Source organism: Nipponia nippon, unplaced genomic scaffold (assembly GCF_047370975.1).
Source record: "Nipponia nippon isolate SJK-2023a ecotype South Korea unplaced genomic scaffold, ASM4737097v1 scaffold_5, whole genome shotgun sequence".
Classification (NCBI taxonomy): Eukaryota; Metazoa; Chordata; class Aves; order Pelecaniformes; family Threskiornithidae; genus Nipponia; species Nipponia nippon.
The window spans coordinates 19,371,745-19,389,571 of NW_028262369.1; the positions used below are offsets into that span (position 1 = coordinate 19,371,745).

Here is a 17,827-nt window from a genome sequence, read left to right on the forward strand (position 1 = left end):
AAGGCAATTAACAGGAAACAATGGGAACAGCATGGAGGAGTAGCTCCGTACTGTGTCTGTCTCCGTGGTGCTCGAGTGTCGTCAAACAAAGCTAAGGGGTTTGGTACAATATACTTGTTTAGCGCATGTTCCACCTGCCCTTCATCCGGAAATGGCCCCTATTAGTAATGGATATGCAAAGGATTGATCTTAGCAGAGCAAGACTGTTTTTAACACTGAATAAATCTGGAGTACATTGCACTCTTGGTTTAAAATTGGCTCAGTGTGGGAGACAACAACCTCCAAGGTAATTCTGAATTCTGCTTCCATGTTTTATGTAAAACATAAATTCTGTATTTCTCTCCTGTGGCAATACCTGATCTTCCACTCCTTAGACAGGAAAAACTCAGGTTGTCTTACATCTATCAGTACTTGCAAAATGGAATCCTTACTATTTATTTTAAAGAGTTTTTAACTTTTAGTTTTTTACTTTTCACTCCAAGTTTTAAATTCTGTTTGGTACTTTTTACAGGTGATTAGATTCAATTGACAATTTTGACCTACGGGGAACAATGAGGCTTATAAGCAGTATCTAAAACTCCTTGAAAACAATACCATTTAAGTTAAATGTATTTTGTCTGGCAGCATTAATTAATCAACAATTTGAATAAATTAATTAACAATTTGAAACAAAAATTCAAAAATAGGAAAATTTGAGAAAATACCTGCTTTATGAAACTTTTCCATTATCTCTTGACGAACTGATTTTTCCAAGTTGAAATAATCGTGGTCTTCATCAGGTTTTCTCAGAAACAGAGGGATGTGCTGAAATACTATTATATGCTTGCATTTATGTTTTTCAGCGACAGCCAGTTGCTCATTGAGCCACACATCCTGGGCTTCCTTTAACTCAGGGCATTTGGAAGAATCGAAGTATAACTGAGAATTCAGCACAAGAAAGAAAACACCTCCAACCCAAAAGCTGAAGTAGTCATCTCCCCAGTTCTTGCAATAATTATCTATTGTTTCTCTTGTTGGAGTATTGCCAATATCATGATTTCCACTGACAAATACCAATGGGATGTCCTGGTCAGTGTTCTTCAGAACTTTCTTTAAATCTTGCTCTTGGTCCTTTCTCCATTGAGTTCCTATAGAAAAAAAACAAACACATTTTGGTATTTATGCTATCTTTTCCTACCCTCATTGCTAGCTTTTGCTTATGGAAATACGCATAGTAAGAAAATACTCTATATTAGATGTGATCATGATAATATGCAGGGATCTAGAATACATCTTCCCTGAAATATTGTATGTCCGGTCAACCCTTTCCCTCCCACTTCTTTCCCTCCCTTATCAAATACTTAGCCATTTTCAATAACTTGCGTTAAGCAAGGCTCTGCATAGGAAACAACAGATAGCATAGCAGTAGGTGATATAACAGTCAGTGTTTTGCACCAAAAGCTTTAGCAGGCTGATTCTTTTCATCTATAGACTGATGCTCTGGTGAAAAAATGCAGCAACCTTGGATGGTGTAACAGCTTTACACAAGGGTAAAAACCGGGTCAACTTCTGGTTTATATTTTATGGCTGTGCAAAGGAATTAAGGTTTTTTTTTCATTAAGAGAACTACTTTAACAGCAAAAATATAATTAGTGTCTTGTGGCGGCTTGTTTATATGATGAGTCTGTTTAATAATGAACATGGCATTAATTTCAAAGAAAGGTAATTGTGTACTTTGCTAGTTTTTCCTGCATCTCTGTTTTTATATTAATATGCATACCCAGACAGTTACTCTTCTGGTTGTCAGAAATTTGTCCTTGTCTAGGAAGGTTTATCTAATTGCTAGATTAATTTACAATCACTGAAAAAAATTTAGAAAGGTTTTTTTAAAAAAAAAACAGTTATTTTGTTCTAATGATGAGAAAGGTTTTTTTAAGTTTTCTAAAGAGCAAACTGTAATCAGAGGCCATTGATATGTTTATTACTGATGAATTAAATTGAACACTTATAAATTGTATTTTGTCCTGCAATACATAACATATATCTAACATGGGGCCATTTCACAAATAATAACTGCATTTTTTAATGAAGAAGTTGTAACAGGATTTTTACAAGAACCCTGAAATCAGCTTTCAAACATACATTTGCATACAGGTCTATGCAAATCAATGACCGTGTATTTTTAAATTATGTTCTATTTTTGTAACTACACATACGTATTATACATAGAAATGTATTAGAGGGGCTCCTGCAATGTAACTATGAGATAAAAGATTTTTTTCTCCATGTTTCTTCAAAATACTTATGATCCATATGTTGAAAAACACTGACCCTTGGTAACTGTTATTAGCGAAGACTTCAATTCCTTTTCCATACCCTATAGATACAGGCTTAAGTACTACCTTATTGCTGTTACTAGAATTCTACAGCTTTAGAAAAATACTGGGAAAAAACATACTCATATTACGTCTAAATTATGTCTAAATATAAAGACAGATGTGAGATTTGATATGTGGTGCATAAAGTCAAAATGCACCACTGTCTTGTGTTTAACTGCTGTACAGGGTAGGAATTTATTGTAACAAAATCTTTGAGTAACTTGAGGAATACTGGGCATATGATACCCAGTGTAGTCTAGAAAGCAGTGGACAGTAGAACAGTTTGTGGGGTATGTTAAGGTACCAGGACCGTGGTCAGTTTAGGCTGTCCTTCCAGTTATGGAAAATATCCTTATTAATCCTAAAAAACCAGGGCAAATGACATCTAATGTTACTTGGAAGAGCTGGATTTTAAAAAATAAAACCAAAAATTTAAATAAACCTGGCACACTTTGTTGTCCATGGGGTAGGGAACCTGGCTGAGAAAGCTGCATTTCCTGCCACTCCCCACCTTCCTATGCAAAGAGCTGGAAATTTCAAGCTATAAATATGAAAATGTACGGGGGAGGGGGGCAGGGAAAAGGCGAGGGGGAAGGTTCTTTTAAGATATACATAAACACATTACACCATGTTAATCTCCACGCTATCACTTTGGGAAATTTAGCTAACAGTTTCAGAGTATAAAGACATTTATGCATAAGTTACAGAAATAATTTGTAGAATTATGTATACCTCTTCCCAGTGGTGAAATTCAAGCTCTAGAGACTAACACTTAGATTAGATTTGTCGACAGCAGGGCACTGGTTCCCTCATTTCATGCAATATTATTTCTATAGCAACAGAGAGACATATTCAGTGTTTTATTGCAGAAAACAGATTGTTTGAAATGGAAAACAAGGTCTTTGCCCGAAGAGTCTAGGAAAACATACCAAGTAAAGATTATTTTAGGACAATTGTATCTTGGCTTGACCTTTTCTTGGTGGAAGGTCAAAACAACTTCAAAAGAAGAGATACCCAGGGAGATGAAGGAGGGAGAAGGCGGAGTAATGTCTCTGTACTCTTTGGGTGCAGCGCTGGAGAGGAAGGGCTAGGACGTACACACTAACAGGGAGTTGTACTACAGTAGCACACACTATTTGTGCTACCATGAGCCACACCACGATGCAGTGCCCCCCTGAAGGCATCTCCCTCTAAATTTACAACTGAGATAAGTAATAGATAAAGAAGACAAAGAAGAGCAGATACAGAAGTGATAAAGAAGGAAACCACTAGCAAACTACAGTGGTCACTGCCATAGCATAAAAAATATCCCCTTTAATCTCTACCAGGCACAGAGCTAGCTATAATATTTAATTATTCCAATTATTATGAAGAACATTTTTATTTGATGACATGTATTTCTTTAGCTTAGATAGAGGTTTGTTGTAGGTGAATAGGAAAAGAATATAATGCCAAGAGGCAATGTAAAAAAATAATTTTGGACGTGTCAGGGTAGATGTAACTGAAATTAATTTCTGTTCTGTTTATCCTGGCATCATGTGCAGTGACATTTTTAAATCCCAGGCTACAATATTATGTCTTTATGTTAGGTTCTGTAAATACAGGCGTGCCCGAGAGAAATGACTTCACAAATTAATAGCCCATAAAGGGCAGTTTGGCTTTTATGAAAAACATGAAAGTGAGAACTGTTGCTAGTGTAGTTACCTACAATTTTCTCCGCAGCTTCCCAGTCTACCATTTTTGAAAGCTGAGTGATGTGAACAGGAGCACACAGGTGCAATGTCAGTGTCTCTGCTGCAGTACATCTTTGTGTTGTATGTTATATCACTACTTGCCTAAACACCTCCAATATTCTTTCCTGCACTGCTTAAAGGAGCCAAGACAACCTGCCTTCACCCACTGAAAGAGCAGATTTCAAGAGAGAAAGTACTCGTAGAGCATTTTTGCTGAAGCTGGCTTTAGTCAGCAGAAGAAGAATTATTCTGCCAAAGAAGTAATCCTTTAGCTACTAATCCACAGTTATAGTTTACTTTGGTATTCCACAGAATAGAGCACCTCTATAACAAAGTGTTGGGTTTGGTGTTTCTAATGCACTAGCTATAAAAACAATTTGAAGCACTGTTTACCCCCGAACTATATCTCTGCAATGCATGCTGATTGCAATTTTTATATCTGAGGCAAAATATTTTGTATCTGAGGCAACTCTTCACTTAAAACTCTCCACCAACATTGTACCGTTCTCCCCAAAAGTATTCCAAATGAAAAATTAGCAATCAATTAACAACAGCACCCATTTTTCTACTGATATGAATTAGGAGAGGGAAAGGGGGAGGTTATAATGGTATTATTAGGTGGTACCCCCAGGCGTTTCTGTGACGGTGTTGGGAGAACTCCAAGTACTCCCTGCCAAGGCAGGAGAAGCCTGCCAGCCCTTGCGAAGGGACACAGGTGTGGTGGGAACAGCAGGGGTACTGGCCTGCACCTCCAATCCATGTCATTTTCCAAGAGATGGAAGTTCTAGTGAGGTAATCTGACTTCTTTTAACGATCAAAGCTATTGGTCATAAATTCACAGAGAAAAAGACCGTCAGAGGTCAATTACTCAATATTACGTGTTGACGCTGCATTTCAAAAAACTTTCTACTCTCCATAGATCATCTGAGAAGTCACGCTGAGGGATCTGGCTGGCAGAAGCTGACTGAGCCGTAGGGCAGAACTGCTGCGCTCAACCCATGATACTGATGGAGCTGCTGTCTCTAAACCTCATTTTGGAGGTGGGTTTTCTCAGGAATCACAACAGTACCTCTTGTTTACCTGTTCTGCGAGTCTTGACACGGCCAGTACTGTGTCATGGTTTGCTACAAGAAAGGCTACAGACATAAAAAAAATGTGGGCGTAACATCTGACTTTAAAAGTTTGGCAAGGGTGGCCCTAACTGAGCCAGAGTACATATTTACATCCCCACTGACGCTTTGCACTAAGTTACGGTGGTCTCTCTGCAGCATCTTTGCTCAGCTTAGGCTGAGGACCAGCACAGGCACTTTTAGGATGAAGCTACCCAAGATGTCTTCAGCCAATTTAACATGTAAAAATGTAGCACAATCATTTCCTGGATTTCTAAATTACTCGGTCTCAGTATTTCAATGTATCTTAAAAGTGTCCTAAACTTAGAGGAGTTGCAAACACATAATTTTTAAGGGAAAGCACAAATTTTCAGTTTGAAAAAGAAGAAAGTTAAAAAGGAAATTGTTCAACTATGAGCTTTTATGCGAGCAACACTCTTGAGAAGCCCTGATATGACAACTGCAATCTGCCTAACATTTAACCCAAGAGACTGATTATCAAAGAACAGGTAAGAGCTAAATTGTACATTAAAATACTATACAAAATATCAAATAGAAATAGTAACTAAATCTGATAAAAGCAAAATAAAAAATGTCAAACCACCACTGATGAAAATGGAATTTATAAAAACGTTGGGCCCATTCCTCTGTAATTTATGATGATATCAGGAGAATTATTCTGACATCAAAATACCAGTAATTCTTGTTGGAAGCAATCACATGATTGTTATAAACAAACAAAAGACAGATTTGTGTATTTTCCTGGACCTTAAAGTGCATCACAATTGCTTTAATCAAAGAGTCTAATTATTTTGGGCACTTCCCTGTTCTTGAGATGTTTGTCTTTTTTTTTTTTTTTTTTTTTTGGTTTTCATGACCGTCTGCAGTTGCTCTTCTCCTTTTGCATGCCATTTAGAGGACTTTCCCTAATGGTATTCCCTAACTTTGTAGAGAAGAGAAGAGGGGAGTCCAAGGCTGTATTCACAGCATGCTCCTTTTGTAAGTACCTCCGCTGAAACAAATTTAACTGCTACCTCTATCCCTCTGTGGGAAAGCAGTCTCCTCCTGTTCAAACTAGGATTGCCTTTCATCTCTGCTGTTGTTTTGGATACCTGGCTGTTGGCTCCAGCTTAACAGAGCTACAGCTAAGATCCTGCATCATCCCTCTCAGCATCTCAGCTGCCCCCCTACCCAGTGGCAGCCCCATTGCTGTGCCTGTCATTTGGAAGACAGCACAGGTGCAAAACCAAGATCAGACTGCATCTTACAGGCTCATTCTGCAATTACATCTTTACTGCATCTAATTTTTATGCGCTACCATAAATAAAAGTTTTTATGAGCTACCATAAATAAAAACTGAGCTCTAACCTTGTCACGTCTCAAATACTGATACACAGTTTTCTCTGATCTTTGCAAACGCAACCCAGCATCCCTTCAGAGCGCTGACGCAGATGGAGCTTTCCCACCCCAAAGCTCTGACACCATTCCTTGCCGTGCCGCCTTCTTTCCTAACCTTCCCTATCTCATCAATACAGGCGGATCCTCTTTACTGTCATGGCCAAACTCTTACCCTCTTCTCATTTGTTTACACGTTACCATCCCATAAAAGCAATGATTCTCTCATTGTCCATGAACAGGTAGAAAAAAACACCTTGCTCTCCCCTTCACATTCCTAGGATGCTACAAAAATGTGATAATAGACAGGGCACTGGCATAGAAAGAAAAGATCTATCGGGCCACCCAGTACAGTCATACTGGTGCTCTTGTTAGTCTGTACTCCTCACTGTTGCGTGTTTTAAACTTAAATTTTCCCCTCTAGCATCTGCCATAATGAAGTAATGCAATACGCTGGGTCATTCCAAATGATTAGATGCAAGAATAAGCTGATCAATTTTAATAAACTCAGTGTGGTCATGTTCTGAAATAGGTTTTTCTGGCTTAGTCTGTGCTGTAATAGCTAAAATGTCTCCTCTCTCTTCTTTAGACATAGATATTTCTAATGTTCAAATAGCCTGAAAACAATTTTATGATGTACAAAAAAAATTATTACACGGTTAAAAATAATGTAAATATGACTATATTCACTACTGGACAAACTGACTACTCAGTCTAGCTTATGAAGAACCTCATCTCATTAGTTCCACTGAAAAGCAGGAACTGAAATACTCATTTGTCTGCAGCTGTAAGCGACTGATTTTTTCAGTACATTAGAAACAAGTAATAATCTGTTCTGAGACACAAAAAGTGATCACACTACAGATCTTCCCTGCATGAAAACACAAATTAAATTCATTTTATAACTTTGAGCATTGAAACAAGAAGAAAATTTAACTCCCGTTTTAGCTAATAAAGAACAATTATTACATTAAAGCAATGATAAAACCCCAAAAGTGAACGAGGAAGCCTATTAGGGGATCAACTGCTCCTAGAGTTTCGGTGCACGACATTAACTATAATGACTGCAAAGGCCGACATTTTTCTGAGTGCCAGTCGCACAGGTGCCCACTTAACAGTGTAATTCGTGGCATTTACTGTTCCATCGTCTGCTGTGAAAATAAGTATTACGCTTCACTTAAGCACAACTCTGCTCTTCTTATCCTTACTCATCTCCTAGCTATGCAGAGCTGTCACATCAAGCATAGGCCATCACTGCCTTTGGGTCTGTTCTTCTGATGAAATCATCACAAGCGGGAAAAAATGCCACAATGTTACAGCAGTTACAACAACAAACAATAAAAACAAGCTGAAGGTACAAAAGTCTTGCTTCCAATAACAGTTCGTTATTAACTGACAGAGCAAGATTTTAGTCTTGCGCACTTGCTTCAAATGACTACCTGTGCGAATTTTACAGCTTTTTGAGGCCTTCATCATATTTACAGTTTCATATTAAGTAGTTACAGCATGACTAATAACTCTTTGAAACACTAGTCCCTCAAGTCTGATGAAATTGTCCTCACTGTTAAACTGAGAAATGCTTGCAATAAGTGGGTATAATTACTTAAAAAGACATGTACTTTTCCTGATGTCTAAGGCATTGTCTACCCTTACAAAAACATCTTTGCCATCAGAACAAGTGCAGAATGAACAGGCAGTTAATATCAGCCTGACTCAATGGTTCAGACAAACCACTTCTTCCCTAGAATATGCTCTCTTAGCCCAAAGCATCTTTTGCCAGTTTGTGTCTTTGTTCCACACTCTTGTTGGCTACAGGGTGTTTAGAGAAGAGCTTAAAATACAAACAGACCATGCACCATGGTCAGCGTGGTACTGCAGCTTGCTCAGAGCCACAGAGATGAACTGGATGCTCTAGCCCAGTTGCTACCCATTAAAACCATGTTACCCTCCATTGACTACCTAAGAGTTGGCAGTCTGGAAAAGACTTGGTTCAGTTTGATTAACTGAGTCAAAATTCTGTGAGCTAGATCTTCTGCCACTGACTTCCAAGGAACAAGAAAATCCTTTACAATTCAGAGGGATGGAAAAGCCTGGTTAAAAAGCAAACACTTAAACTAGAAAGACCATTCTAATCACCTTGTCTGACCATACCTGCATAATCCAAAGCACTGACTTTCTGCAAGTTACTCTTTACAAATAGCAAATCCAATTCCAAGAAAACAAAGGAGGAAACAAATATTCTAACACAGAGACATATTTACTGTACAATGTGCCAAATAAATAACTCACTGTGAATGTCTGCTCCATGTATACATTTTCAAATGTTCATAGATAGGAGTTGAATTGCTAAAGCTGAGAATATGATAAACTAAACTAAAACTTTCTGGGCTGAGAAAGAAGCAAGAAAAGAAATTCTGACTGGACTTCGAGAGATTAAGTTTTTACTAAAACATGGAGAAAAATCTAACTATGCTTCCATATACATTTATTTATATATATATATATATAAAATCTAATACTTGTACTAGATTTTCAGTACTAGCACTGAATCTAGTACTTGTACTGATGTTTGTATCATAAAAGTATCTGATTTGAGACAACTGTCTAATTAATTACATCTCAAAGATTTTCATATATAGAGAGTTACTGTCAACAGGATTCCTTAGTTCAACTGTGGACTGGACTAGAGATTATAGTCTAAAATACAAATAAGTATACACTTGCTGAAGATTAAATATTTGCTTCTGACGGCCAAGTGGTTTCTTTGCAATATGAGACTGCAATGTATTGTTGAACATGCATGGAGAATCTCATGCTTCCTACTCTTGGGCTGATTATAGCAAATTAAATTTCACACTAAGCAGTTTGGAGGCTTTGAATGCTCCATTACATCTTACTACAATCAGATACTTACTATAAAATGTTTATTTATGCAACCATAGTGACATTTCTTGAAATAGGTATTATTAGATGTTTGACAAATAATGTGCTACTAACCCAAATTCTTAGACATTATTAATTAACCTTAGCATAAGAGTTTGGAGAAGAAAACAGCCAAGGATCCTTTTGGTTTGGGCCCCATGCTACTGAGCATATCAAAGTTTTCGATAGGTTGCAATAGCAAAAGAAATGGATGCAGTGAGTTTATTTGGATTAAGCTACCTTATTATCAGGGAATTAGGTCAAACTTAAACACTGCTCATGTTATTTCAGGTGATAGTACAAAAAAAGCCCCATTCATCAGTCAGTGACACATTCATTAAAAAATTACCTTGTATTCAACAAATAAAATTTTTACCTATAGTCTGATTCAGTACAAACATTTCAAAGCCACTGCTTCTACCTCGCACTTAAAAAGTCAATCTGTGCCTTTTCTACTTTGTGCTCTATTGTAAATTTCCACTGACAAAGACTCAGGAATTGGGATTTAGCTGACAATTTTGCTGAAACTGCATGTGACAGTAGAATACAGCTGCCTCCTCCCCAGCTGTGCCAGGCTGATGGGAGTTAAAACGAACTTGCTTTTGTTAGTAAACCAAGCAGCCAGTTCAAATGGCAAAAAAGAGCAAATATAGTAAAGATGACATGCTTACAGTCATTTTTAAAGCTGGAATCATATTTTAAGACACCAGTTTTTAACCTCATATACTTGTTATATGGACAAATCAAACATCAGCATTCAGGCTCTTGCCTTCTAGACAAGAAAGGGAATTTTTTTAAAGAACTATTATATTTTTATTTAAAATTAAAACTTTACAAAATATCTCCTTATATACATGCTTCACTTAAGGACTAGCAGAGCAGCTTAATTTTATCTGGCAAGTTTTTTTTAAAATTAATGTTCCTTTGTTTTAGCAAAATGGGTTATTTAATGGTAGTTTAAAAGCAATAATAAAAGCAGTTCACAGCCAGATTTACTGTGGTACAATCACTTTTTGAGAAAAATATTAAGCATTATCAGGCATTTTTTTCCTTTGTAGAATGTCTTACTAATTCACTGTATATAACATTAAGAACTTGTATGGGACGTTTCTCTGTAATTTATTCAGTTCACAAATGTATGAATGGCAGTTTGTGCGTTTGCATGCAGATTTCAGCATTATATTCCTATCGCACCTTGTGTACAAAACCCACCAGCAGCAAATCTCTCAACAACTCAGTTACTGAAATGTGAACAAGCTAGTTCATATCTGATGTAATAAAGTATAGCAGTCTGCCTCCTAGAAAGGACATCAGGCTGAACTGACTGCAAAACAATTGCAAATTTGCAAGTTTGTACATTAAACATCTATGAAATATTTCCTAAGAAGAATGAACATACACATGCAAATGACTGTGAAATTTATCAAATATAATAAGAGTTGTGAAATTCAATGTTATCTCAACGTTTCTTTTTAGTGGATCCAAAACTGAAAGATAGGTAGGACTTCCCTGGAGGTACCAACTTCAGCTCTTACTGAAACCAAGTATTCACTGACCTTTCCTGGTCAAGCCCAAGACTGTTTTTTAAGTCAAAGAATGTAGAACATTCACAACAGGTTTTAAACAATAATGCTTTGACTAGGAACATTTGCTATAGTATGTGCTTTCCCCTTGATTTAGAAAACTGAACAAGTTAAAAGAGTTTTCTTAGAGTTATCCTGTAGGGCAGGTGTTTGTAATTATATGCTGCAGCCTATGCTTTAAGATTTAGTATCTATAAAAGCTACACTTTCAGAGGAAGTCATACTAATGCACCCAACAGTTAACAGAAACAAGAGACAGGAATATTCTGGACTGCGGCAGTTGCACATCAAATTTGGGCACGGGCAAGAGGCTCAAGATAATCCAGTTAGTAACTCTCTCAGGAGAGACGATGCCTTCAAATGTTACAGTGATTATAAACAGAAATAAAGCCATACCGCTGTCTGCACACCAGAACCATCAACTCTGATGATCCTCAGCTCTGAAGCTGTCTATTCTGAACGTAAGTAACTTCACTCTCTACAGTGTATGTGTCAGAGCTTATAAGAGGTAGTGACTGTATAAAAGCCAGTATGCCCAGCTCATCTTGTATCCTGATCATCAAATTGTCAAGCAGAAGTCAAATGGAGAAGTGCTGATTTGAAAATCATGTCCTTTAACTGCTGCCTAAATATGAACTCAGGATCCCAATATTTGGCACCTGCTTTTAAAAATCTTAATGCATATCACCACCTGTATTATTATATGAAAAAACACTGTTTGCATGGAAGACAGGATAGGGTGTATGTTTTTGAGAAGACACATAGTCAGCAGTTTTGCTTTTCACATAAAGTACACAATGGTTCCCAAAATTGTAATTGGTCGAATTGAGCTGATACGCTTTATTGAGGCTTTATGGAGGAGTTAGAGCGTTAGTGAAACATGCAGAATTTGTGGGGGAAAAAAAATGCACCAGAGATGCATACACACATATACACGTATACACACATACACACACATGACACTGTATGCAGTCATGGGGAGTTGGCTGGCAGGTGAGAAGGTCCCAGAAGAGTCAGGGTCCCTGGAAGCAGCAGGTAGAGCGCGGGACAGCCACACATCCCCGCCAGGCAGGCGGGGGCCCAGGATTCTTGAAGAAGAGAGGGAAAGCAGGCAAAGGGAGAGAGAGAGAAGGAGGGATGCTGAAGCAGGCAGTGCACCTGCATCACCAGTAATCTCACAGTGATACTGTGACAGTGACAATTCCCTCCCAAATTCATGATCTTGTCTTCTTACAGGATACCAGACGTTCTAGGTAGTCCACACCTTTTCACCCCTACACATGGCATGGTGCTCAAGGGCACGGCTTTCCCCAGCTGCAGCAGGTGCCCTGCCCTGCTACTTGGCTGCTTTTTTCCCCCCTGTTATGCTTAAAGCAGTCTGTTTCCAGCTCTCAAGTCTGCACTGCCTCAGGGACCAGTAACAGACCATCAATGAGCTGCTTATAGTTTGGGGACCTCTGTTTTCAGCTTGTCTCTCTATTGTCAAGGCCCTTCCTGTCACCGCATGTTTAAACTGTTCACAGTAACAACACATGCCCGGCCCCAAGCTCCACTTCGCACTGCAAGTTCCTGTAACAAGCCAATAACAAGCCCAATAGGCCAGGACCGCAGCATTGCAAAGTCAGCCCAAAGCACACTAGCTGGTGGCCTATAGGTAGCAACGACAATACTCTTCTGACTGTGCTCCTGGGCAACAATGGCATTCAAACCTATATGTGACCATTTTCTGTAACTGCCCAGGATAATTGACATCCTCTTTAAAAATTTGGGAGGTCTTGAGCAACAGGAAAGTATGAAATGGCATTCCCAAAGGATTACGCGTTTGCCATGGGTTTTAAATTGATACCGGCAATTTACACCTGTAACTGGCTGTAATGCACCTATGGAACAGACTATGGAAAACTGTACCTATTGGGTACCATCCCTCTGCAGAAGATCGGTGCACGTCACAATTTACTTTCTCCACCAAGATCAGCAGACAGTTATTCCCTCCTGTCGAGTCCCTGAAGTTATATTACAATATAAGACTATGTGTCTTCCATGTTGCCTCAGCATGTGTATCTCTGTTGGATTAAACAGCAGTTGTTGCTATGCTGCTATTCTTTTTAGCATATTCAAATTTTACAGACAGATACGGAAAAAAAAATGTAGCTGCCTCAACTGCAATTTAGACATTCAGACTACCAATCTCCTTTAGCTGCAGCCTAACTCCGTCCAGCTCCATAGGTGTTCCCCTGCTTTCTGTCTGGAAGTTCTGGCACTTTTTGTTGTGCTCACAGACCAAGACGTACATTAGACGGCACAGTAAAAACATGAAAATATGTAACAGACACAATCCTGGAAGATCTTACAGTCCAACTATGGCCCAACAGAGAGAGTGAGAGACACAGACAGCAAGCTCACCAAGGAGCAGGAAGAAAACATTATAAAATATGACTGCAGTTCTGTAAAACTGATTGAAGAATTAATCAGATGTTTTAACTTGTTCCATTTACAAAAGAGACATTTCTAAATGCATGTACATTTTATCATGCTTCAAGGTACCAATATTCTGATCAACTCCATGTTGTTACCCTACCATAGAGAACTATCCAGGCTTTGGTTGACATTGGTGGGTTAAACAAAAACTATCCAACTATCCAAAAAGCTGGACAAAATTAAGTTGAGAAGCTGGGTCTACCCACTAATAGCCCCTGTGGACAAATAATTTTAAACACTGTACAATTTGTATTGTTGAAGAGCACTGGACTAGTTCATAACATCCCCCTGCACAGATTTCCATGCAATGTCATGGTTGATAACAATCCCCTGTGTTTTCTTCTGCTGTACCATGCAGGCTAGGAAAGCTTTGTTTAAACTTGACAGCTTCAGTTTAATTCTCTCCAACCACCTTCTGTTCATTTAAGTGTAACTAGTTTGTGTCGGGGCGGGGGGGGGAATCAATTTTTTTCCATTTGTACTGCAGTGTACCATATTCATAATACTTGAAGTTTGAAATGTATTTCTGCATATATGTGAATGGAAGTACACATGCAAAAATATATATATTGGCACATGAAAACAAGGACAATGTTTATTCTACCAGGCAGACAACTATTAAAAGTATATGGCAAACATGTATAATGTTAAGGAAACATTTTTAATACTAGAATACAAGAAGTTAATGAGACCTTGTCTTTAGCCAGGATACAAAATTCATATTGCAATCATATACAGTCTACAAAGCCACTGTCCTTCCTCGCAGAGCCCTTTACTACAGCACTGCAACCACTTGAAATAATACTGACACTATCTTGGAAAGACTGCAAGTATTCCCAATATTCTGGGACAGAAGGAAAAGCCACAGTAAGAACAGTGTATATCAGCTAGATATAACACATCAAATGAAGCTTGCTCTTTTCTGTGCCAACGACCCCCTGGAACCCGGCGTACCAATTTGCCACTGCTGAGGTCCAAAATGGCACAAAGCAGCTCTAACTCCAGCAAACAAGCAGCCAGCTCCTTGCAGCTTCCCTCCCTCCCCACAGCCTCTGCCTCAGAGGAGGGGGAATGCAGCACAAGTAATTCACGAGAGCTAAGAAAGGTAGGTTTAAAAAAAAATTACTAAAAGTGCCTGAAATGAGTAAGACCACTTAAATATTCTTATCAGCTATAAAATGAATAAAAATCTATGCAAAAAAAAGCTCCACAAGACCAGACCTTGGGAATGAATAAGAAAGCATGAATAGGCACACCTGCTTATCTTGTGATCAAACTAGAAAGCAAGATGGACAATTGCTTCTGAAGCTAATGAGAGAAATGAAAGTATAGGCATATTAATTAAAAAGGAAGAAAAACCATCATAATTAATTCCCTAGGCATGTCAGAAGAGCAGACGACAGAATTCTTGTATTGGAATTCAGTTTATTTCAAATACAATGGCTTAGTCTCCTGCCATCACTTACACAGCTGTCTAGATTGATTTGTTCTTTGCAAATGGATATTAAAAAAAAAAAAAAGGTGGATCCTTCAGAGAAAAGACCTTTGAAATAGCAGATGCAAGTGATGTGGGCATCCTCCTCCTCCCCACCTCTCAGCAAACCAAAGGAATTCTGAGGTAGAGCACAACGCTCACGGCTCTGACCTGTCAGGTGCTGTTTCCACTCACCTTAGCAAAGCCAAAGGTTTCTTCACCAGAATTAAACGTTTCAGGAATGTGTTTTAAATAACAGTTTGAAAGCCTTTAATTAAACAATTTAATAATATAAAACAAAGGTAGAAGAAAAAAAAAAAATAAAAATTTCACTAGTTGGACTTAATTGACTGAAAAGGCTGATGTCAGATTACATAGCACTGAATTACCTGGGCAGGAAACGTGTATATTAGAGATTATGACTTCAATTAACTAAAGGAATTAGTACAAGTATTCACAGTGTACTTCAAGTGCCATAATACTCCATTCTAGTGATCTTGATTTCTTCTAATTAACATATACACACAAATGAACCTAAAACTGCAAGCATAAACATTACTTGCACACTGATCCATTATCACACTGCTCAGATCAAGCTTAATCAACTTCTATCAGTTTTTTTGATTATACACATTATTAGACAAGTCTCGTTTCATTTAGTCTCTAAACAGCTACGTTTTATTACAATCAGAGCTAAGTAAAGTTTGCAGGAGGCTTGCTGTCTTACTCCTTCTTTCACCCATGTAAGCTGAGCAACTAATGAAAAATAATTAAACACCTGGTCTAAAGCTACATCACATAAAGGACTTTGCTGGCTAGAACGGATGTCTAGCAAGTTCCTGACAGCAGTAGTATCATTAAAAAAATGCAGTTTAAATAACTTTCTCCAAAGGAATTCAGCCACATAAAAATAGCTGCTAGATTCTCAGCTTCACAAGTCTGTGTTTCTCCATAGCTTCAGCAGGGTGACCTTGGCTGCAAACAGCTGGATTCTCTGCTGTTTGAATGAAAGGTGTTGAAATGCAGAAGCTGTTTCCTGGACGCCAATCTACACTCGAGGTACGGGATGAAGAAGGAAGCACAATGCTTCATGTTAAACTGAAACAGGAAGGTCAGGCAAGAAAGAAGGCAGGGGAGTTTGCCCTCAATGTATGGAGGGAGCTATTCTATGGAACAGACACCAGATTTGTTGAGCTTGTCAGTCAGGATCAGAGGAGAGGTCTGCCACGAAGAGTGGGGTTTTGTTACAGACCACCCAACAAGGGCAAAGAAGTCTGCTATAAGCAACTTGAAAAAGTCTCCAGATCACAGACCCTGACATCTGCTGACAGCAATCCAGGAAGGAGTCTTGACACAGATGGGCCAACCAGGGCCCACTCTCATAGCCCTGCTACTCACAAACATAGAAGTGCTAGGGGACATGTTAATGCCTGCCAGCCTTGGCCATAGCAGCCACTGGAGTGGAGTTCAGGATCCAGGGTAAGGAAGTAAGTAAGGAAGGTAGATAGCAGATCTGGGGCCTCAGGACAGCAGACTGGCTTACGCAGGGAACTAGTATATAGGATCCTGTGAGACGCAGCTCTGAAATGCAAGAGAGTTTGAGAGAGTTGACATGTCTTCAAAGACAAGCTCCTCCTCACACAAAAATGGTCCTTCCTGATACTGAAGGGGGAGAGAGGTGGAAGAAACAAGAAGTGACAAGTACTCAGTGCTGCTGTTGCCTGTCTTCATGGAAATGTTCTCCTGGAGTTAAAGGAGCAGGGGAAATATTGGTAGTGGAATAGGATTCAGCCAAGTATCTCCTGAAAAGTTTCAACCCAAGCAAGTCCGTGGGACCTGATGGGATGCATCCAAGAGTACTGAGAGAGCTGTCTGATGTCACCGTGAGGCACTTCTCTATAACTATCAAAAGGTTGTGGAGTTAGGATGTTGCAGTATATGTGAGTGGAGAACTAGATGGGTGAAAAACTGGTTGGACTGTTGGGCTCAAAGGGTATTGGTTAATGGAACAATATGGGAAGTTGTCATAAAACAAAACAGAAGGTTCTACGTGATATGAGAAAAAACACTTTTAGAAATAAATTTCCAGAGGTTTAGAAAAATGCAGTGAAACAAACACACTGTCTAATCAACAATAGTTTGCAGATTACCAGCTTTGCCATACTAAGTTATGGTACACTCACATAATGAATACAAATGTCTTCAGAAGTAAGTCTTTCATTATGATGGTGTATCTAGGTGTAAGTATCGAGTTTATAGAAATTATTTTCAGTAACAGTTGCACTATAAGGTATTGCTTAAAACTCTTGACTATGTACCACAATATTAGCGTTACCAGGAATAGATATGCTATTCTTGATTATGTAATCAAGAAAAACTTCTGAAAATAATATTCAGAGTACAAACTACTTTTAATCAGCAGCTAAATACCAAGATACTGGCACTGATTACTTCGTTGCTCTAATGACATCTGTAATGGATTCCAAGTGCTGTGCCTGATTGCTTCCCAGCTGATCAGGATTCTGTTCATCACTTCTAGCTGCTGGAATTCTGAGATTTCTTGGAGTTCCTTTGCAAAAGGCTTCAACATTGCTTCAGCTAAACGGCTACAGTGCATGCTTTAAAACAGTCATCATATACTTTACACTTAGTACTCCATGATAAAACATATTAAGAGAGGAAGATCTGGGGTTTTTTTCCCTCCTTTTTATTGACAGGCATTGATTATAAAGCAGTATAATCCAAAGAACTTGACAGACATTGGCCAATGGATCGT

The 17,827-nt window shown here is 38.5% G+C and overlaps 1 protein-coding gene across 1 annotated transcript in view; it reads right to left on the bottom strand.

The window, feature by feature from the left end:
• The window catches only part of CPPED1 (calcineurin like phosphoesterase domain containing 1), a 52,694-nt gene that overhangs the window by 19,217 nt on the left and 15,650 nt on the right, over positions 1–17,827 (bottom strand). Inside the window, exon 3 of the mRNA XM_087732244.1 lies at positions 705–1,127. Within this exon, the coding sequence (XP_087588370.1) occupies positions 705–1,127 (423 nt within the window). The remainder of the gene's footprint in view (positions 1–704; positions 1,128–17,827) is intronic.